Source organism: Dipteris shenzhenensis, chromosome 29, assembly GCF_047967505.1.
Source record: "Dipteris shenzhenensis isolate YYH24624 ecotype China chromosome 29, Dip_SZ_1.0, whole genome shotgun sequence".
Taxonomy (NCBI): domain Eukaryota; kingdom Viridiplantae; phylum Streptophyta; class Polypodiopsida; order Gleicheniales; family Dipteridaceae; genus Dipteris; species Dipteris shenzhenensis.
In genome coordinates, this window is record NC_141624.1 from 4,000,429 (window position 1) to 4,024,644 (window position 24,216).

Here is a 24,216-nt window from a genome sequence, read left to right on the forward strand (position 1 = left end):
TCTTCAGGAGGAGACTGGATGAGCAGTATTAGGTGGATCTTCACCACAGCATACCTCAGATCACCTTTGCTCTCTCTCATGGTGACCCAGTGTATGCAAATCTGACCCAATGTATAGCCTCAAGGCTTTAAACTGCAAAAGTATAATTTATTGTCCCAAACACAAGTTGAAGTTGAGCTTCCAACACAAAAGCCCCAAATTTTGAGAATGCTCTGCAAAAGACTTCACACGTGCCAAGCTTGTACTGTACTCTTGGGACAAGTATCACTGTACAGATAGTACTGAGCGCAGTACGGAATCCAATATACGACACATGTACAATGTACAGAGACTGTACGAAGCAGGTACGTTTGCTATACGGAAGCGTGGTGTACGGAATAGCAAGTACGACTGTACGGATGTAGGTACATTCCCACGTGGCTGAACGGCGATGCAAGTACGGAATGCAGTACGAAGCAGTTACAAGACCTTACAGAAGATGTACGGCGTATGGTGCAAGTACATCATAGGTACGGAGAGCGGTACGAAATGGGTACGGCGCCTGTTGTACGGTTGTACGACGATGCAGATCTTGTGTGTATGTTGTACGGTGTAGGTACGTAGTAGTACGGAGTGGAGTAATACTGAACCGTACGGTTGTACGGCACAAGTACAGGGGACGTACGTAGTGAGTACAGAAACATGTACGAAGCTGTACGGATGAAGGGGCAGTGAAGCTGAAGGGAGCTGATACGAGTCCGGGTGCAGGAGACGAATCTGAAACATTGCTTTGATACCACTGTAGGATCGAATGAGAGAGAGAGTGTGCAGATAGCAAAGCGTCACACAAGTCTTTGCCGGTCAAACTTGGATAATGAAAAAGGAGTACAAGGTACAAGTACCTAGACCTAGGACTAAGTGTCCTAGGTGTCACATAGGACTAAGTGTCCTATGTGGCCTAAAAGGCACTAACACTACAAGTGCCTATATTTATGCCCACAAGGCACATACCATGGCCTATAGGGCATCACTAGAACCACCAGGAGATGGCCTACAAGCTTATGCTCATGTGCCTTCACAGAGACGCACTAAGTTGGATGATAAAGCTGTTAAATGCATTTTTCTTGGCTATAGTTCAGAGAGCAGGGGCTAGAAGCTATATAAGTCCCGCACGGGCAAGTGTTTTGTCAGTCGGGATGTTGTGTTTGATGAATCTTCCACTATGCCTTTGCTGGACTGTCAAAAACAGCCCGTTGTTGATGCCCCAGACATATTTGACAGCTTGATGCGTTTGTTTCCATCTGATGCTCGGGATGATGTTCCATCTGAGGTTGTCCCTCCTCCATCTGTTGGTCATTTACAGCCACATGTGCATCCAGAAATTCAGGCTGATATGCCTATTATTGATCAGGATTATTTGCACCGGGCTCTTGACCGGGAAAGAGCAGAAATTCAGGAGCCTAAAAAGGTACCCCAATGGCTCCTTGACACATTAAAAGACAGCAAACAAGACACTCCTGTGCCAGCCCATATCAGAGCAGCTGTCTGGAAAGAGCATGCTAGTTTTGTTGCTTATGCTTTGGTTGCTACAGCATGCAATGGAGAGCCATTATGTCATCGAGATGCCTTTCAGAATGATTGTTGGATGAAGGCCATGCAATCTGAATAGGATTCTATCGATCAGAATGACACTTGGGAGTTGTGTGATTTGCCTTATGGCAAGAATGCCATTTTAACTAAGTGGGTTTACAAGATCAAATGGAAAGCTGATGGTTCAGTGGACCGTTACAAAGCCCGTCTTGTTGCTAAGGGCTATGCTCAGCAGCATGGCATTGTTATTGCCTTTGCTGGCCACTTTCATTGGCAGATAGATCAGCTTGATATTAAGTCAGCTTTCCTTCATGGGCATTTGCAGGAAGAGGTCTATGTTTCCCAACCTCCTAGCTTTGAGGTCGAAGGTTCTGAAAGCAAGGTATGCCACTTGAAAAAGGCCCTCTATGGATTGAAGCTGAACCCGGCCTTCGTTAAACAAAAGGGCAATGATCTTCTGCTACTCAATCATAAACTTCATAAATAGCCACAATGCAAGCTTCACTCACTTAAATCACTTAGCACAACTTAGAAACAAGCTTCAACAACAACAAAGGTGAGGCTAGAATGCCCCTGCTCAATGAAAATGGTACACAGAGCACCCACTGGTCCCAAATGCCTTGGCGCCCCTTACGATGTTTATTTAACGCTTTTGAATGGAAATGCTTTACAACAAGGGTTCGACCCTGCACTGTTCCTCTCTGCAAATCCTCTACTTATCTTCAAAGCATCTAATCCCAGTGCACCACTAGAATTTCCTCTGGCAAGGCACACTTAGGCATTCACTTCTGATTTGACACAAGTTAGAGGCATTCAGGCATCCAAACCACTAGCAAACTGAGCTCAAGGCAGCCTCAAGGCTATCACATGCATCCACACTGTCCTTAGGCTTTCCACACGATCACCCTTGCCTTTGGGTGCTTCCTAGAACCTGTTGGATTCGTGAAAGGACTGCACACAACACGCATGCACTACAAAAAGCTGCAAAGCAAGAAAGAAAACAAGGAAAAACCGAACCTGGAACCAACTCCCGCTGTCTGTGGCAGAGGGGCGAGCTCCTTCCTCGCACCTATCCTCTGTCCAGGCTCCCCGTAGGGTGCAGGTGTCTTCTAGCAATCAGGAGAAGAGAGAAATGAGGAAAGATGGTTCACAGATCTGCCCCGAAATGATTGCCTCGGGATCTGTGCTTGAGTTCTCCTAAGAGAAGGTGCCAAAAGCAGCAAGGAAAGTTCCTCCTGTAGCCTGCACTAGTCCAAAACAGCTCCAAAACAGCTCCAGAAGCCACCACGCAGCCAAAAACTGGTGCACAAAGGTCCAGCACAGCAAAAGATAACCCGGGGCACCTGTTGGAGGCAGCTGAACACATTTGTACGGACGTCCGTATAGTCCGTACGAAAAATTTCAGAAAGTTAAGAAATGACTTCTGGCACTTCCTAGAAGTGTGTACTAGCTTTGAAACAGTCAAAATAGAGTTAAAACGGCTGAAAACAGGCTTGAAACAGCTTAAACAGCTCAAAAACTGCACAAGAACAATTGAAGACGTCCAACACCTCTGGGAGAGTGAGGGGAGAGAGATGGAAGGTGGGGGAAGGGCATGCATACACATGCATGACGAATGGCATCTCCTCCTTGCCGTTTGCCCCTTCATTAAAGTCCTAAACCCCATACTAAGGACAACGTTGGTTGTCCGTGGGCCCAACTTTTAGACCCCTCTTTTAAAGCCTTTGCCTTGCCCCTAGAACCTAGTCGTGCACCTAGACTTAGCCCTTAGGAACTTCTAGGAAGTGCACTCTTCCTCTAGCCAGTCTCTCACGGCCAAACCATTACAACACTTAACCATTGTTAACCTTCGGTTAAGTGTAGGTTGAGTTACGAAGATACTTTTCATCACTTTTCACGCGCTCGTGACATACCCTTCTCTTAAAAGAACAAACTACCTAGGCTGTTGCTGAAAAAGTACAAATAGGCAGAAATAGCCCATACCAAAAAATACATCATCTGTAAGACACAGCCTGCAATGATAATCTGCAATGATAATATGGCACTCGAGAGTCCATCCATACATCAATGCATCCTCTATGTCGAGTGTCGTGAATACCCATCATGAAGACCTCACGGCAGAAGTACTGTCAGCAAGCAGCATCTCGGGTGAGACAAGCTGTGCCACCAAGCGATCTCCAGATATATGATTAGTCTGAATCAAGGAAGGGGAGGTGCTACCCTCCTCTTGAGCACCAGGCAATGCTCCAGATCTCTGCTTTGCTGAACCTGTAGGAGCCTGTACCGTAGTTGGCGCAAGCTGAAACGCGTTGAGCTAGAGCTGCAAAATTTGAGGTGAGTTTGCCAGGTCACCCTCCTCCATCCACCTCGCATCCAGTGCAGGATAATTCCTGAACTTCACCAGGTAGCGACGGGAAACTCTACCTTTCACTTTTCTTTCCATATGTGCCAAAATCTGTTCTGGAACCAAGATTTCATCCAACTCTTCCACCTCGGGCTGATCCTCATGCAGCAAGTCAGCAGGCACATCACCCTGGAAAGGCTTCAATAAACTCACATGAAAGGCATTGTGTATGGTCGAAGTGGCAGGTAGCTTCAGCCTGTAAGCTATATCATTAATGCATGTGAAAAGGACCATAATACCACATCTTCAGCTTTGTGTACACTTTCGTCTTGCCTTTCATCTTCTTGAGTCGTGCTTTTTGAAAACGCAGCAGCACCCAATCGCCCTCTTTCAAGAGCAACTCGCGGCGATGCTTATCGGCTGCCCGTTTGTGCTTCTCTTGGCTTTTTTGGAGGGCTGTTTTGACCTTCTGGTAGGCAACATCCAAACTTTCCACAAATCTGTCCACTTCAAAAATCTTCTCTTTCGTATGCAGAATGGGAGGTACCTTCCGTTCTCCTGCCACAATTTCAAAGGGGGATTTCCCCGTGGATGAGTGTATAGTGTTGTTGTACGCGAACTCAACAAGTGGCAAAAATTGCTCCCATTTCGATTGCTGATCCGAAACATAGCATTTGAGAAGATCAAGGGTAGTGGAATTGGCTTCTTCGGACTGGCCATCAGATTCAGGATGGAAAGAGGATGAGAAATTCAGCGTGGTACCCATATTCTCAAAGATACCTCTCCAGAAAAGACTTGTTATCCGTGGGTCTCTATCACTGACAATTGATTGAGGCGTCCTGTGATGTTTGTACACATGAGACATAAAGAGTCGCGCCATCTGGTCTGCTGTAATTTTATTTCTGACGGGAATGAAGTGGGCCTGCTTGCTGAATCTGCAAATAATGGTCCATATCCCATCATGTCCAAATGGTGTACGAGGAAGATCAAAGATAAAATCCATGGCAATGCTCTGCCAAGGTCGATTGGGAATAGGTAGAGGCTCTAGCAGTCCAGCCGGCTTCTACCTGTCATATTTCATCTTTTGGCAGGTGATGCATGTCCTGACATATGCCTCGACATCTTTCCTCAATGATGGCCAAAAGAACTAGTGCTCCACAGCTTTGATGGTGGCATGAATGCCTCTGTGTCCTGCATAGGGTGGAGCATGACTCTTTGTCAACACTTTGGGCCTCAACTGTTTTGTGACACACAATCGGCCATGTTTCATCAGAAATCCGTCTTTGAGAGTATAGTGCTCATGCCTCTGTCCATCAACCAACTGATCATAAATCCGTGAAAAATCAGCATCATTGGCATATTGATCCTTCATGGCATCAGGCTCATGATGATATGCAATGATCACTGCTGAAACTTGTGGCTTAACAGACACTGCATCTGGAGTGGGCTTGCGTGACAATGCATCTGCAACAACATTCTTCTTCCCAGGCACATGCACAATCTGAAAATGAAACATAGAAAGAAAATTTGCCCACCTCATATGCTTCTCAGACAACTTTCTCTGAGTGAGAAAGTACCGCAGTGATTGATGATCAGTCTGAACATGAAAATCAGCACCCAAAAGATAATGCTTCCAAGTCGAAAGAGCATGTATGACAGCCAACATCTCTTTCTCATAGATGCCAAAATTCATTTCAGCATCCTAGAGCACTCTATTCTCGTATGTTGGGGTAAAGGCACTATGGCCACCCAAGTACAGTTAGTACACTTAAGTACAGTTAGTACTTTTATTTGTTAAGTACACTAAGTACACCGTACTTAGTGTTGTAATCTTATCCTTTCATATAAAAGGTTGACTGTGTGCTAGGGGAGGTACACACATATGTTTTATCCCCACACTCTTGGGTTTATCCTGCTTGTGTGTGTCGGTGTGCTCCTTCTCTCCCTTCCCACAAGTGGTATCAGAGCCTGCCTACCTTCTTCTCCCGTCTGTCCAGCAACAGTGCCAGCAGCAGTAGACAGAGAAGGAGAAGCAGCAGCAGCATTCGCTACTGCATCACGCTAGGAGCAGCAGCAAGCTGCTCCAGCAGCACTAGCAGCTGCTAGCGCTGCCAGCGCTATTAGCCGTCAAGGCTATCCGTCGCCAGCAGCCAAGGCAACCAGCGACGCCAGCAGCCAAGCCACCGGCGATGCCAGTAGCCAAGGCCACCAGCGACGCCAGCAGCCAAGGCCACCGGCGACGCCAGCAGCCAAGCCGCCAGGCGCCAGTAGAAGCGGCGCCACCAGCGCCACAGGTGCCAGCAGCGGCGCTACCAGCGCCACAGGCGCCAGCAGCTCTGCCATCAGTGCCACAGGCGCTAGCGTCTCCACCGCAATCTTGTTATGGGTGACTACTGGCGCTTGAACGAGGGCCAGCTTCGTCTCGCTTCTTTCCCCTTTCACTGTCGAAATCTTTTCTGTCGCAATCTATCGCACAAGTGTACTTGCAGGTACATGTGCATATCTTGAGCTCATACCTGAGCATTGTGGGTCAGATGTATTGTTAGTGAGGTAGATCTGCAGATCTATGCCTCCTATGTGAGAGGAATTCTCACTTTTGAATTGCGGAATCAAGGGGCTTTTGTAGCCACAGCCAAGCATTGGCTTATACACGCACTTGTTTGCGTATATCCTCCTGATTGGAGTTGATTTGTGCAAGGATTTGATGCATTTTATGACTTACGGGACAGTGGCAGATGCATATGATACAGTGTGTACCACATTGTTACATTGAGCATTGAATGTGCAATTAAAATTGGGGCTTTTGACATTGTTATGCATATCAGTGTTGGGGGAAACACCTAGATGCTTTATGTGATCAGTGGAGCTTTGGGAAAGCGGTGTATGCACTAAAATCTTCAAAAATTGGCTTCCAGTCAAGGGGCTTTTGCCTCATTCAAGTTCTAAACTGTGTAACACAGTTATAGAGGCAAGAGAAAGTCTAATTCTGACAGTTTTGGACAGTTATACAGTCAATTTCTGTTGCTGTACTAGAAAGTACAGTCAGGTACTGTCCGGAGTCAACTTTTGGACTGTAAACAGTCACTTTACTGAAGTTTAAAGTGCATAAAATAGTGCTGTTTTCACTGTTACAGCAGGGACATACATTGTGTCAAATAAAGGTACTGCTGTACTGTACTATAGAGCATCAATTAATGCATTAAGTATTGCTGTTCTGGATCTGCAGCAGGCAGGAAACAGACAGTATTTACTGTTAAGTGGGAGAAAGTTGCAGGTCCTGTGTTCCATTGCAGGAATTAACTTTTGAGCACAACTACAAGTGCATCTGTGCACTTAGTTTGCAGGGAGTCAGGCACCCAAGTGTGGGTTATATTTCTTGCTGATTGTAATGGCTTCATCCTCGGAATCTTCTCTTCTCAATATTAAAAAGTTGCAGGGTGCTGCTAACTACCCAATGTGGAAAAAGATGGTCCTGAATGTGCTAATTCTCAGGCAGTTTCATGCTCCTATTATACACAAAGGTGTGAAGCCCACTGGCACATCTGATGATGCTTGGGCACTAGCTGATCTGTCAGCAAAGTCCATAATTTAATTGTCACTCCATGAGAGTGTTGTTTGGAATGTGGATGGTGAAAAAACAGCCTGGGGTGTGTGGAAAAAACTACAGGACACATATGAGCAGCAAAGTGTAGCCACAAAGATATATTGGTTGCGCAAGTTCTTCAATCTGAAGATGAAGGAAGGGACCTCCATGGATGCACATCTCAATGAGTTTAATTCAATTGTCACTCAACTTGCAAATCAAAAATATGTGGTGGATGAGGAAACCAAGGGTATGGCACTCTTGATCTCTCTTCCTGAAAGTTGGGATACATTCACCACAGCTGTAACAAATGCAAACACTTTCATAAGTTTTTCAAATATCACAGGGCTGATTTTGCAAGAAGAGCAGAAGCTGAAAGCTCAAGATGCAGTAAAGCCTAACAATGCCTTAAATGCAAGGGGGAGAAGTCAGCAAAGAGGCAAATCTCAGGAAAGGGGAAAAGGGAGGAGCAAGTCCCGCTCCAACAAAGATGTTGAGTGCTACTTCTGTGGCAAAAAGGGACATACCAAAAAGCAGTGCTTTAAACTGAAAAATGATAAGAGAGACAAAGCCAAAAACACTGATGCGTCAGATGCAAAAGCAATTGTACCAGTAAGCAATGGCAAGAGCAGTGTGAAGATTGAAGAGCTTCATTCTACACACGGTTATGACAGTGAGGGAGAGGTTCTATTTCTCTCTACTTTGGATGCTCATTCTCTCCATGCAGGAGATTTTGCAGACATGCACTCTTGGATCATTGACTCAGGTGCCTCATTCCATGTTACACCTTACAAAGAATTGTTTGTAAGGTATGCAGCAGGCAGTAATGGAGTCGTTTTTCTAGGGGATAATCATGCATGCAGTATTGTCGGTGTTGGAGATGTCAGGCTTGTATTTGCTGATGGTACTCAGCTTATGCTTCACAATGTTAGGCATGTACCCGAAGTCAAGAAAAATCTGATTTCTACTGGCATGTTGGATGACGAAGGTTTTGTGACCAGCTTTGGTCATGGTTTCTGGAAGGTCACCAAAGGTGCCCTGGTTGTTGCCAGAGGCTCTAAGGTTGACACAATGTATACTCTTCATGCTAAAGTATGTAATCATGCTGATATTCATGCCACCGAGCTGCCGAATATTTCTATGTGGCATAGCCGGATGGGACATATGAGCATAAGTGGAATGGAACAATTGGCTCGCCTTGGCTACTTACCGTCTCTTAAATTTTCTGATTTAAAGTTTTGTGAGCACTGCATATATGGTAGACAGTTACAGTATCCTCATAAAAGGAGATTAGGACATAAAGATGCTCAACTTGAGCTTGTGCATACAGACGTGTGTGAGATGCCTAGTCCTTCACTTGGAGGTGCATGGTACTTTGTCACATTTATAGATGATTCCACAAGGAAGGTGTGGGTGTATCCTCTTCGATTGAAGAGTGATGTCTTTCCAGTGTTCCAGAAATGGCTTGCTATGGTTGAGAACCAAACAGGCAGAACACTGAAGGCTTTGCGGTCAGATAACGGTAGGGAGTATATGTCTAATGCATTCAATGCATTTTGTGATGCTAGAGGTATTAAAAGAGAACTCACTGCTCCTTACAGTCCAACGCAAAATGGCACTGCAGAGCGTATGAATAGAACCATACAGGAAAAGTCTCGCTCTATGATGTCACATGCTGCTTTACCTCATGGATTTTGGGCTGAAGCTGTAAAAACAGCAGTACACCTCATCAATAGGTCACCAAATAAAAGACTAGATGGCAGAGTGCCAGAGGAGCTTTGGACAGGAAAACCTCCTTCCTATAAGCACTTGAGGCTCTTTGGCTGCACTGCGTACGTGCATATACGCAGAGAAGATCGCAGCAAGCTTGATCCTAAGTCTCTTAAATGCATTTTTCTTGGATATGGTGACAGTGGTGAGATGGGTTACCACCTATGGGATCCTGTGAATAAGAAGCTAATACGCAGCAATGATGTCTTATTTGATGAGTCATGTATGTTTAAGGCAGCAGATAAGCCTTTTGATGCTTCAGAGGTTGACATTGATGACTCGGGACATCCTGTACAATTCAGGCAGGCTGTGAATCAGCCACAACAGCAGCGTAATCAGCCAATGCATGATGCTGCAGCAGGTCCAAATGGACAGCCCGCAGTGGCGGAAGATGTACTACGGGACATGCCACCTTTGGAAGACCTCCCAGGCATAATTCTGCAGCCTGATCCACTGGAACAGCCACCTGTTTTAGGTGAGCAGCAAGTTGGACAGCAAGACCAATGGGTCCAAAGGTCCACTCGACAAATGAAACCGCCAGACAGATTTGTTCCAGGAGCAGATTTTATTATGCTTACAGACTGTGGAGAACCTTCCTGTTACAAGGAAGCCATGCAAATGCATGATAAAAGGCTATGGGAACTAGCCATGAAGTCTGAAATGGACAGTCTCCATAAAAATGGTACTTGGGAATTGGTGCAGTTGCCTAAGGGCATGAAATTACTGCCATGCAAGTGGGTGTATAGATTGAAAGTCACACTTGGAGCTAAGCCAAGGTATAAAGCCAGGTTGGTTGCCAAGGGCTTTAAGCAGGAGTATGGTGTCGATTTTGATGAGATCTTTTCTCCAGTGGTTAAGATGACCACACTCAGGATTGTACTTGCTTTGGTTGCATGTGAGAATTTGGAATTATGCCAAATGGATGTGAAGACAGCCTTTCTTCACGGTGATCTTCATGAGGAGATCTACATGCAGCAGCCAGAAGGATTTGCAGTCAAGGGCAAGGAGTCACTTGTATGCAAGCTTAAAAAGAGCCTTTACGGGCTGAAACAGGCACCAAGGGAATGGTATAAGAAATTTGATACCTTCATGAAGTCCCAAGGTTTCAGGAGAAGTGATGACGATCACTGCTTATATACCAAAAGAGCTGCAAATGGCAGCTTAATCATTCTCATTTTATATGTGGATGACATGCTTATTGCTGGTAAAGCTCGTAAGGAGCTTGATGACCTTAAGAAAAGATTGCATGAGGCCTTTGATATGAAGGACCTTGGTGATGCAAATCACATACTGGGAATGCGGATACGGAGAGACAGGGGACAGCGTTTGTTGTATTTGTCTCAGACCGAATATATTGGCAAAGTATTGCAGAGGTTTCATATGGAGGGGGGGAAGACCCTTAGTTCTCCATTGCCTCCATATGTGAAACTCAGTGCAATGGACAGCCCACACTCAGATGCTGATAGGGCTGAAATGGCCAAGATTCCGTATGCTTCAGCTTGTGGCAGTCTCATGTATGCCATGGTTGCTACCAGACCTGATTTTGCGTTTGCAGTGGGAGTGGTTAGCAGGTATATGGCAAATCCAGGCAAAAAGCATTGGAATGCAGTGAAAGGTATCATGAGGTACCTGAAGGGCACACAGGAGTTCTGCATATGCTTTGGCAAGCGAGATGCAAAGGTGCATGGTTATGTGGATTCAGATTTTGCTGGTCATCCAGATAACCGGAAGTCTACTACCGGTTATGTTTATACATTCACTGGAGGTGCAGTGTCATGGATGTCAAGGATGCAGCAGTGCATAGCCTTGTCTACCACGGAAGCTGAATATATTGCAGCCACAGAGGCATGCAAGGAGGCCTTATGGTTATCTCGGCTAGTGGGAGACTTGGGCATTACAGGTGATATTCCATTGTTGCATTGTGACAGTCAGAGTGCTATTCAGTTGGCACACAATCCTGTCTTTCATGCAAAGACAAAGCACATTGATGTGAAGTATCACTTCATCAGGGAGGTAATAGATGATAAGCTGATTCAGCTTGTCAAGATTCACACAGATGATAATCCAGCAGATCTGTTGACAAAAGGCTTGCCTGCAGAGCGGTTTGCACATTGCCGACAGTTGATGGGTATAGGTTGAGCCTCATTTATTTTTACTTGAGGGCATATTGCCTTTAAGTGGGAGGTTGTTGGGGTAAAGGCACTATGGCCACCCAAGTACAGTTAGTACACTTAAGTACAGTTAGTACTTTTATTTGTTAAGTACACTAAGTACACCGTACTTAGTGTTGTAACCTTATCCTTTCATATAAAAGGTTGACTGTGTGCTAGGGGAGGTACACACATATGTTTTATCCCCACACTCTTGGGTTTATCCTGCTTGTGTGTGTCGGTGTGCTCCTTCTCTCCCTTCCCACATCGTATGCCACGACTCTTCCATCTTGCATAAGTACCCCTCCTATGCTGTTCCCACATGCATCTGCTTGGACAGCGAAGGGTTTGCGAACATGAAAATCAGCACCCAAAAGATAATGCTTCCAGGTCGAAAGAGCATGTATGACAGCCAACATCTCTTTCTCATAGATGCCAAAATTCATTTCAGCATCCGGGAGCACTCTATTCTCGTATGCCACGACTCTTCCATCTTGCATAAGTACCCCTCCTACGCTGTTCCCACATGCATCTGCTTGGACAGCGAAGAGTTTGCGAAGATCTGGCAAAATAATCAGAGGATTTGAGTAGAGTCGCTCCTTCAGTAGGTCAAAAGCTGCAATTTCTTTGGGACCCCATCTGAAAGTGACCCCTTTCCTCTGTAAGGCATGTAAAGGAGATGCAATCTCTGCAAATACTGAATGAACCTCCTGTAGTATGAGCACAAGCCCAGAAAGCTACGTACTTCATGGATGTTCTTCAGGTGTGGCTAATTCCTGATGGCCTCTACCTTGGTAGGGTCCATCCTAACTCCATCCTTGGAAACAATGTGCTCGAGAAAATGGATCTCATGCATGAAGAATTCACTTTTCTTTGCATTGACAAGCAGCTTATGCTTCCGTAGCTCCTCGAGAACAATTTCCAGGTGCTTCCTATGTTCAGCCTCATCCTGAGAGAACACGATGATATCATCGAAGAAAGTGCCAACAAAGGTTCGGTGCTCTCTTAAAATCCTGTCCATCATTCTGTTGAAGGTGGTAGGTGCATTAGTTAACCCAAATGGCATGACAAGAAACTCGTATAGACCAAATGTGGTACGAAATGCTGTTTTGTGAACATCCTCTGGCTGAGTATTGATCTAGTGATAACCACTCTTCAGATCAATGCGGCTGAACATTCCAGACCCCTGTAACCTATCCAAAATATCATCTATCCGAGGTATAGGGAATCTGTACTTAATGGTAATCTTATTGAGGGCTCTATAGTCAATGCACATCTGCCAGGATCCATCCTTCTTCTGGACCAAGAGCACCTGTGAGCAGTAAGGTGAAGAGCTGGGCTGAATCAGCCCCTTCTCCAGCAGGTCGTTGACCTGGTTCATAATTTCCTCTTGCTGGGCTGCACTGACCCTGCAAGGAGGTCGGTTAGGAGGACTGCTACCAGGGATTATATCTATCGTGTGATCTTCTGGCCTTTCAGGGGGCACAACTGCTGTGGAAGTGAGTCAGAAAAACAGTTCCTAAACTGAAAAAGAAAATGTGTCCGCTGTTTTTCTAGCTTAGAAAAATGAGACTCTTCTTCTACTGATTTCTTTTCAGATGCAAACACTAAGTACGCTGAAAGATGCTTTTTCATTACGTTGCCAATGGCAGAAGTAGATACAACAGGGATGGATTCTCCCTTCAATTTAGCATCCAGAACGTGGGTCTTGCCATGGTGAATGATTGTGATTGTTTTATTCTTTGTATCCAAAACAGCCCCCAACATGAAAGTGCCAAGGTATCCCCAGTAACACATCACAACCATTCAACGGCATAATATAGAACTCTTCTGTGTCCACGTAGCTCTGAATATGCATCCGCAGCTTGGCTATCACCAGAGTAACTGACTAGCTGAGTCCCGGACAAGCCATATTTGCATCACACAAAGGACCCATCTCTTCTGCCCTTATTCCTAACTTTCCAGCCAGCTCTGGAGAGATGAAATTGGCCTTGGCTCTCGGATCGAAAAACATCAAAGCTGTCTAGTCTCTTATCTTGCCCCATGCCTGGCATAACTCTGTAGCATCTGTATTGTGAACAGCTGCAATCAAGTCTGGCAAAAGACCAGCAGTGGGCTTGGGCTTTTTATTCTTCTGATCAGTCCTCTTCTCCTCCTTGTGCTCACGCTGCTCAGAAGGAGGGAACTTCCGCTTCTTATGTGAGCATTCAAAAGCCCTGTGGCCTTCCTCCTTGCAAATATAACACTTGTTGACATCATAGAGAATTTGCTTTTCCTCATCAGACATGCGGGTTGGTACTCGCCTCTGTCCTCCAACAAACTTTGCCTTCATGGGCTGCAAAAACTTTCTGAACTTCTTAGGGGATTTCATCTTGCTGCCCTTTGACCTTGATGTCTCCTGTGAGCTTCCTTTGAACCCAGAAACTTTCCCTTGCATTAGTGCATAAGCTGTAGTGGCATTCTCAACGAACTGAGACATACTTGTCTTCGTGCAATGGTCCCGAATCTCCTTTGGCAACCTGCAGCAATATCTTTCAATTTGCTCGGACAGCGGTACAAGTTTGTAAGATTTCACTGGCAGTAGGGCTTCCCAAAACTTCTTATTGTAGTCCTCCAAATTTCTGCAATTTGCAGCATCCAACCTGTACCAGGCAGTCATGATATCCACCTCAAAAGTGGTAGTGAGCCATGCTGCTGAGAAGACTTGCTTGAATTCGACCCAAGTGGTGGGTGCTCTGCCTTGCAAGAGGAGGTTGGTCCACCATTGGAGCGCATTGTCCTTCAAAAAGGTGGCTGTCTTTCGGACTTTGGAGGATTCTGTGAAGTGTCCACCTGAGTAGGCAGCATCAAACTGTTGCACGAATGTCAAAGCCTTCAATCTGTCCTGCATCCCATTGAAAGTCTCAAACTTGACAATTGCCCCTCCCTCCTTGTAATCTTTCAATTTGCCTTTAGGGGTGAGATTGTCATAAACGGGGGCCTGTAAAAACAGTGGGGGCATCACTGCTCCCGCATTCGGAGCCATTCCAACCGTACCCATGGTGGGGTTTGGCATTCCAGGTCCCACTCCCTACATCTGTGGCATATTCCAAGTATTGCCCATTGTGCCAGGCATTCCTGTCTGCATTCCAAGCTGCATCCCAATGTTTGAGTACATCATATTGGCATTTGCAAGCGGCATTCCACCCATCATAGGTTGCTGGAAATTCTGCGCAGATTCCCGGCTGCGTGCTGCCCATAAAGCTACCTGTCATTCCAGGTGCCTTTGCGGATGGTGCCACCATTGCCTGAAAAACTGATCCCCCTCCGAAATATCTGGGAGGCATCGTGGGCTGAGGAAGGGCTTGCTGTCCCTGATTGACTGAATGGAAGTTATTGGCATTACTCACTACAGGGGTGATCAAGGGCATCTTTGACGGTTGTCCACTGAAAGAAACATGCCTAGGGGTCTTCTTATGCTTCTTATGTTTCTTCTGAGATGACTTTTTGCTTCCAGGGGAAGCAACCATAGGGGGAGGAGCTTGCATAATCTCCGTGACAGCATGTTGCAACTGCGATAGGGCTCCAAGGCGAGCTTTGTAGCAGTCACACTGCCATCAGCCTTCCTTTTGAGTTTGTATACCCACTTGGTGCCTATAGCACGCTTGCCTTAAGGCAAATCACAGAACTTTCAAGTGCCATTCTGATGAGTACGGATTTCATAGCATCCATCTAATCTTTGCTCTCAAAGGCATCCTTGTGACACAATGTCATTGCAAGCAGCAACAATCAATGCAACCTCCACTAAGAGCCCTTGCATGTGACGAGAAGCGGATCTTTTGCATCCAGACATAGGCTCAGCTTGTTTTCTGTCCCTCAATGTGTCTAACAGCCATTTAAGGACTGTGTTCTGTTGTCTTATGACAGCCCTCTCTTCAGCCACTGCTTGATCTCTGGTAGCCTGATCAATGTGAGGCAATTCAAGTTGATGATCAGATACTGTTTGTGGCTGGAAATCACCTGCTGGTGGCTGATTTGGGCCTCTAGTGACTAATGAAAGTCTGATGCGGACTTGAACAAGGGCAGCAATGTATGAAAGCAATGATAGTCGGCATGACAGAGTTTTCCGGAAGGACAACATGATAACCTTCCTAGTACTTGGCTCGTATATTTGCTTTTTGAACTGCAACCAATAAAACTGCATTTGACTGCCAAAAACAGTCTCATGTGTGAGATGTGGGGATACCATTTGAAGGTTTCGCTTGGGAAGTAGGTGTTAGAAGACTAATACATGTGGACGATTATGGTTAGAGAATCACAAATGAATACATCCTCCTTTGTTTTTCTACAGTGATGTTGGTAGGTCCCACCAATTTTGAGACGACTGCGCTTGTTTTCGACTTTCGTGACAATGATCCACAATAGATACCTTTGTTTTCTTGAGGTGTGGTTCTAGGACTACTCGAACCAGCACTTTGCTACACTTTTTGGGTCTGAGGTCACGAGACATAGGCAGATACTCCTGCGATAAAAAATAGATTAGGGCCTTGGACAAGAGAGGATCGCATACTTCTTTACATGAGGAGCTGACACATGCAAGATGTGAGACCTCGAGCTTGCACCTCAACTTCTTTACATGAGAGGAGCCCACATTGATACCACATTGCAGGACGTGACACCTTGAGCTTGCTTCTCATAGCTGCCAGAGGAGTAGGACATCTATAGGGCTAGCGAGCAGTTGTCCCATTTGAGATAGTCTGCTCACCGCATGACAGTATCAAGTTGTATCATGACGCCCGTGGGTATGCTGAGATCTCATACATTGTATTGATGCATCATGATTATTGATGGGGCCACATCCATGCTCATGTGCAACTTAGATTACACATGATAGACTAGATGCTGGGCCTGACTACCAAACTTGAGATATGCATGATACACAGCCTAGATCCTTGGCTCATTCCATCCTCCTATGTATTTACAGCTTTTTCTCTAGCTTGCACTACATATATGGAGGTGTAGATCTCTATTTCTGATAATGTAATTCATCTTTTGGTCTCATTTAACGTTTCTTATCTTTCATATGTGCTAACAAACCTGTGTTTCTTGACTCTGTCTTCACCACTCTTACTCAAGCTGTTATAATAGGCTTCATGAAGTTGTATCCCAGGCTTGAGCCTCTGGTTCCTCCATGCCAACATTGCAGACAGTGTAGTTACTTGCAAGTGATGGACAATTGAAGTGTAGAATGTAAGGGCTTTACCATATTGTCATAAGCGTCAGAGCATACCATATTCTCACAAGCGCACCATGATGATACCATGTTTATAGAGTTGGGACAGAAAGACGGACTTCATTCATTTCTTTTTTTTTTCCAAAAAAGAGACTTCTATTAAGTTAGAAAGAAACTCGCTAGAGCAAGCTCTGAGCAGAAATACAACATCTTGAAATCATGTGGAAAAATAAAACCCCCTCAAAGTGAGGTGGAAAACAACCAAGGCTGAGGCTGAAAGTGCCACCTCAACCCTGTAGGAGTCTCAGAGAAGAAAGGAGAATCCTTCCATTCCCTAAAGAAAGAAGCCCTCCTAGCTGAGGCTGCACGGGAGTCTCCTTGCATACTCATCCAAACGGCCATCAAACTATGTACGGTGTCTGTCCAGATACTAGCCAAAGTGTGCGAGGGATGAACCTCAGTACCCTCCATAGCCTCTGTGCATCCGGCTCTCCAGATATGCCAGGATGCCATGCTCGCTAAAATCTCCCAAGAAGTATCCACAGAGGCATGTACATCTGTAAAAGGAAGGTGTGGTACCACATCCAACGAACAGGACTCAATCTGATGACGTCGAACCAAAATGGCCCGAGAGGAGTCAAGTCTCTCATAAAATGCCTGAGGCCCTGTAAGAGAAAGCCAAGCCACAGAGCCCCATGTCATAAAGAATGGCCAAAACTTGAAGCGGAACACCGCCTCTCCTAAAAGTACCTGCCCAAGTGGAGCAAGTGAGTGGCATATCATTTGTGTCTACCCACTCCTCTTGAAGGGTTGCCTCAATCTTCAAGATCCTTCTTGCACTCCCTCTAAGATGTCTTGTCAACCGAGACTTGGTCTCCTCTAGAAGCGTGCGGAAAGATTTCCAAGACCCCAAAGATGATGCAGGTTCCCTCCCCCACCTGGACCACTGCATGTAGAGTGAGGCACCAAGTGGTCTGCCATGATCATCTAAAATACTGTCATTCCACATGATGGGTTGCCTATCAATCTCTTCACGAGAGGAAGGAGGAATCCTCCGAAGAGTGCTCCTGAAACTGGCCCATGCTTTCAGAATGGCAACCATGAGAGGGGATGAAGGTGATCTGAGGTGTGCTGTGGTGAAGATCCACCTAATACTGCTCATCCAGTCTCCTCCTGAAGAAGGTGTGCACCTCTGTATGTTGCTAATAAGAAAGGCCTTGCACGGTTCCTGCCCTGGCATAAGTCCCGGCACCACCATCTTGCATAGTAGAGCTCTGCACTGTAAATCTGGATCAATAATATTGGGACCCCCTTCCTGTGTAGGGAGGATGAGGGTCTCCCAAGCCACCCTAGCTAAGGTATCTGTTGTGCCATCAAGCCCACTCCAAAGAAAATTTCTGATCGGTCTCTTGATCTGAGTGATGCAGTCCGTAGAATAGCACTAGCAAGAACAAACAAACCATGCCGTGGCCAAGAGAACCTACACGACCACAACTCTAGAGGCAAGATCCAGCTTGGTTGAGCTCCAAAAAAGGAGCTTCCTCCTAATGCTCTCCAACACGGGAGCAAACTGCTGCGTGGAAGAAATATCCAAGCCGACTTGGCAGCCCAAATACCTGACAGGCACACCTCTCTGAACCCAAGTGAATCCTATGTCAAGCCCCCAAACTAGAGTGTCCTCATCACTGATCCAAAAACCATTGGATTTATGCCAATTTATCTGCTCCCTCGCCGCCAAGCAAAATAAATCCAATGCTGTCCTGAAAGAAGTGAGCGTCTGTGGAGTGGCATCCAAGTAAACTGCTGTGTCATCTGCCAACTCACTGTCAAGTAGCTCCTATTCCCTTCTAATGGGAAGTAACTACCACGAACAAAAAAACAAAAGGAGCAAGGGGGCATCCTTGATGGACTGATTTGGAAATCTGAAATCTCTCACCCCTTACCCCACCAATAAGTACCTGGCTGTGGGCTGATCTATACAAGGAGGAAACACCACTGATCCAAGCATCAGTAAAGCCAAAACGTAGAAGGGTGCCCTCCAAAAAACCCCAATCTACTCTGTCATAAGCTTTCTGAAAATCCAAAAGTAGAATGGCTGAATTCTAGCCGCTTTGCATGGCCCACTCTGAGGCTTCCCAAAAAGAGAAAATGTTATAAAAAATGCTTCTCGCATGCACAAATCCCGTCTAAGTGTCATGAATAAGATCTAGGAGAAGGGGCTGCAATCGGAGGCTGATTGCCTTGGGCAGAATTTTGTAACAAGTCCCTAGAAGTGTGATAGGCCTCCACTGGGACACTAGATTTCTGCAACCTCCTTTCGGGATAAGTTGGATGAGACCTTTTGTAAGCGACCCGGGCATCTCACCAGAGTCCCAAATACCCTGTGGGGCTGAAGTAATGTAGTCTCCAATCATATCCCAGAGTACAATGAAAAAAGAGGGGGTAAGGCCATCCGAATCTGGGCACTTGCCCTTGTTAAGGGCTGAAAGTGCAGTCCTGAACTCTGGGTTGGTGAAAGGTGCATCAAGCAAAACATGCATATCATGTTTCACCAACAAAGGGATGCTCTGCCAAATAACCTGTCTAGCATCCTCTCTATCCCGTGTCTCAGAATCAGCATCAAGAAGGGCGCATAAAAATCTGAAGCTATGCGCAAGACATCATCAGGATCTGTTTGTAAAACCCCGTGTGAGTCAATAAGTTGGGATACACTCTCTCTACTATGTCTAGAGCCAAGAGTAGAGAAAAAGTGTTTATTGACTCTGCCACCCATTTGACTCCAGAAGGACTCCCGTGCATGAAAGGCATACTTTGCTCTCTGATCAAGCAATACCTAGTGATGAGCCCTTGCTGCAGCAAGGCACTCCTGAATACAGGTTAAGGAAACCAACCTTACACCCTCTAGTGAAGAGAATAATCCACTGAGCTCTAGAGGAAATAATGACTCCGTGTCCAACAACGAAGGAGAGAACCGACTACGAAACTGAAATAGAAGTGCCCCCCCTGGTGCCCAAGGCAGGCGACCAAAAAGTATGTTTAGAAAGCAGTTTGCTAGACTTAGAGCAATCATTGGCATCCAACTTGTGTTGTTGGATAAAAGGGATATCAATAGCACCTCTAGTGACACCTGGATGAAGCTGATTCCGGATTAGTTGCCTACGACGATGGTGTGGAACTCCACCTAGGCCCTGTATGTTCCAGCTGACTATCCTCATGGACATGAGGATGCTGGATGGAAAGGCTTACCCGACCTAGTAGAGGAGACCAGCTTCCCCTTGGTCGAAACACTCCTGTTGAGGGCAAGAAACTTAACAGGTGAAAGGATCCCTACACCTGCTGAGGAGGAGGCCCTGTCAAAAGGAATCCCAATGACCGGGACCCCTAAGGTGGAGGGCACAAACTCCTCATCATCCATGAAAGTTGCCGACTCAGCCAGTGTCGCAAAAGAGTTCCTGAGAAGCAAGTCTGGCCGAGGAGTGCGAAGAAGACTTGCACTCGTGGAGGAAGGAGGAGAAGGACTTGCCAGGCCTCTATCAGCAAATCTGGAGCTAGAAGCTGAGGAGGCCTGTGGTTGGGTTGAAGAAGGATCTGTAGTCCTCATCTGTGCAAACACTCCCTCAGCTGTGGCATGAACAGTTTGAGGGGGAGAAGCATCGGTAGCCCCCTCGTGATTATAAACGAAAATGACTGGGGCTGGTGAATCTGAAGTCCCCTCTTGATGTGGAACTGTAGTATTTGCCTCTGGAGTCTGGATGGCATCTGTCTGAACCGGGTCAAGGGTCTTCTCCTCAGGTAAAGGAGCCACTCTGACCGCTCTTCAATGTGGTACTGGGAGGGCTGCAGGCTTTGGGCGCCCTGCTGCCCTTGGTGGTCCTGGGGTGCACGAAGCAGGGCGCCCTGGTCCTCCTGGATGTCCTGGAGTATGTGGTATAGGCCGCAGAGGAGGTGCAGACGGGGTAGTACGTGAAGGAGCCGCACCAGAAGACCTCTTGGGTCTTTTTCTCTTTCTTGGGCAATCTCTAGCAAAGTGCCCAAGGGTCCTACAAATCCTGCATTGATCTCGTCTACGTGCAATCTCGATTCTCTGTGGAAAGAGAGAGCCATCTGGACGCTGAATCATGATGTGGTCATCTGAGATGTTAGGGTCAGAGACAATGACCCTAACTCGAGGCGCCCTGTCGGCTTGGACTGCCTCTGCTGAGAAAGAAGGCATGCCAAGAAGGGGGGGAATCTCAGTGACCACTCCGAAAGTGGCTCCGATAGTAGCAAGAAGTTGATGGTAAACCTGAGGAAGACCAGGAAACCTGATGAACAGTGATGTGACCTGACTGTCCTCCTCGACCGGATCGAAGCCCAAGGTGTAGGGCGAAAGAAAAATCCTCCTTGAACCCAAAGCCAGGGGATTATCTTTGAGAACAAGGGCTGTGGACTCGTGGGAGTCGAAAATCACTCGGAAGAATCCACGTCCCAGAAGTCGAATATCCTTGAGGTGTGGGGCGAAATCTCGTGGTAACGCCGCCAACATCCAGTCCCTAGCGTGTGATATGGAAGGATGTGACCCAAAGATGCGGGCGAAAAGTGATGTGGAGCCCTCTAATTCCACATCTTTCTTGAGCTGCTACAACTCGTCTTCTGAAAAAATGACGGATCTCGCGGCCGGTGGAAGTGGACGAAGATTGGCTGAATGGGGATCCATTCGCCAATCAAAGTGAAAGGCTGATTCCAACACTGTTGAAGCTCCGTCCGTGAAACTACTGCCCAGGACGCCTTGAAGCGGGCGTAGGAAGGAGGAGAAAAGGAGAGGGTAGGAGAGAGGGGGAGGGACGGAGAGGAGAAGCGGAGGGGAGCTGATCGGAGCATACGGAGAGGAGGGGAGCTGAGTGGAGAGGACGGGGAGGGCTGACGGGGAAGGAGAGTGTAGGCGACGGAAAGGAAAAGAGGGGGAGGTTAGGAGGGAGGGAGGGGGCAGGTTAGGAGGGAGGAAGGGGACTGAAGGCGGGGAGGGAGAAGGTGGGCGGGGAAGAGGAAGGGAGGGGGCGGGGGGGTTAGAGGAAGGGTGGGGGAAGGGGTGGGGGAGAAAGGGGGGGAGGGGTGGGTGAGAAAGGGGGCGGGGGAGGTGAGGGAGGAGGGGGGAGGGGGGGGGCGGGGGAGGAGAAGGGGGCAGGGGGGGGCAGCGGGGGGTGGGAGAGGGAGGGCGGGGGAGAGGGAAAGGGAGGGAAGGGGCAGGGGAGGAGGAGGGGGCGGGGGGGCAGCGGGAGAGGGAGGGTGGGGGAGGGAGGGGGCGGGGGGGTAGTGGGTGGGGAGAGGGGGCGAGGGAGGAGGAGGGCAGCGGGTGAGGAGAGGGAGGGCGAGGAGGGAGAGGGAGGGGGCGGGAGGGTTGGCAGGGGGGAGAGGGAGAGCGGGGAGGAGGAAGGGAGGGAGGAGGGAGAGGGGGCTGGGAGAGAAGGAGAAGCAAGGGGAGGGAGAGGGCGGGCAGCGAGGGTGAGGGGGTGGGAGAGAGAGGGAGAGGGGGCTGGCTGAGAGAGGGAGAGGGAGAGGGGGGCCCAGCAGCTCACGGGGAGAGGAGCAGGTCTGAAAGTGACCACCCTTAGACGGACTTCATTTCCTTTCACATCCATGGGGAAATTCTTATCTCAAGGCTTCAAACATTCACATAAAGTAACTACACCGATAGTGAATGTGGGATTATCGAGAATTGGTATAAAGACAAGGAGGACATGTTTTGTTGTTTTACACAATTACTATTACAAAGGAAATCGAGGAAGACTGTGGAATCCAATGCTTGGAATGTTCTTTGCATGAGGAATCTGTATTAAGACAAAGTCTTATAAGTGGATACATGAGAGGATTCCAAAATTGGGTGCTTTTTTATGGAGGAGCAAGAAGGTCCATATTATGTACAAAGAAGGCCAAATTACTACTAGTCTGATGCAATGCACTACTGATACGTGCTAATGATGCAAGTGGGGATTTGTAGAATGGATTACACTCTATGGATGGAGAAGATTATTGTAGGAATCTGCAAGTGTTTTGGTCATCTTTATGATGCTAGTTTGTGAATAAACTTGATCTCGGCCTTGAAGTGGAAAACTAAGCATAGTTTTGTGCATACAAAGGTGTGGATTAGAGGGTGGGACTATCCTTGTTAACATAAAGTATATACAAATTGTGTATTCTGATTGGTTTGTGTGGGGATGGCATTGTATGTAGCTCAATACTGTCATTGGTTAGCTTTTGGTTCAAGCTTTATATTGAACTTTGGTGAAGACAAAAGCTTCAAATTTCTTTTTGTCGAAATGATGTTCTAAGCTTGGAAATGAACTGGTCTTTTAAAAGAATAATACATTCTGCTCATTGTATACCTGTTAGTATTATTTGTTTCCAGATTTTCTCTGTTTTCTTGGCCTCTCGTTTCTTTTGCAGGCATAGATTAAATGTTTACTGTATGGAGCTTTGGAAACTGGCCTGTCAGTAAGATGTCTTCTGCATGATGTTTTGCATATTGACCAGTGTGATATCACTGCACAGGTACCATCCTATGTGATGTTGGGGGTGCAGAGACAGGCACCTCCTGAACCTTTGCCTATGGTTGCTCGTGCTTCTCCATTGAAAGATGCATGCTCAAGGATGGATCTTACAGCAATACATGAAATTCTAGTAAAGATGCACTATAAAGATGATGCTGGTGACAATGAGGTGGGAGCAGTGATATCTTCCAGTAACTGTTCCTTTGTCTTGCAAGTAACTTTGTTGAGTATTTTTCCATAGAGACAGGACAGTATGTTCATGAGAGCTGCCTTGAAGGATGACTAGGGCTCTTGGCTCTGCTATTTGTAGATTACACACCATTGTTTTTTTCCTTTGGGAGGGGGAAAGCTTTCGTTCTATAAGATCTGCATAAAGTTGTGGGACGTCTCATGTGATGCACAATATCTGTAAGTGAAAGCATCTTTGCTGGGATATAAATTAGACGTGATCATCCTCCTACAGTCATGTCACACAAAGGTAGTCAATAAGTGCTCTATCACAATACAATGCCTAATATCCCGGTCCACCCAATTTTTCATTTTTGTTTTCTCTTTGTTTTTTCTTTTCTTGGGGGAGGGGGGCTTGATTGTCAGTCCTTTGGAGCTTCTGTGTACAGGTCACTGACGAACACTGGTGTGTGTAAATAACCATTTTTCCCACAACGGAAAGGAAGATTCTGTTTGAGAAAAGCATTGGAGGAAGGCTTTGTGATGTGAGCAGCAGATACTGATGTTTAGAACTGGTTCATATCTGCCGTTTGTTAAGAGTAAAAATCTCTAGTTATAGGAACCTTGGCGAGCAGTCCATAGTTGGGAGAACACATTTGAAAATGGAAAGACCTAGCTTTATGTAGATTGCCCGTTCTGCTATATTAGTAGACGTGCAGATTTCACCCTGTTAAAAGTTGTCTGAGTTCTAGCTAGATGGTAACTTTCCGATTTTTCTTAATTTCAGTGGACTCTTTCTCGTCGTTGACCTTTTCTAGAAGGTGTTTTCTTAGAACTGCATATGGGGGTGTCAACTCATAAACATGTAACATAGCACGGAACTGCACGGACAG

The 24,216-nt window shown here is 46.6% G+C and overlaps 1 protein-coding gene across 1 annotated transcript in view; it reads left to right on the forward strand.

Moving 5' to 3' along the window:
- Positions 1-24,216, forward strand: part of LOC147882325 (serine/threonine-protein kinase BSK1-like) — a 173,685-nt gene that overhangs the window by 126,471 nt on the left and 22,998 nt on the right. Inside the window, exon 8 of the mRNA XM_087400973.1 lies at positions 23,157-23,324. Within this exon, the coding sequence (XP_087257099.1) occupies positions 23,157-23,324 (168 nt within the window). The remainder of the gene's footprint in view (positions 1-23,156; positions 23,325-24,216) is intronic.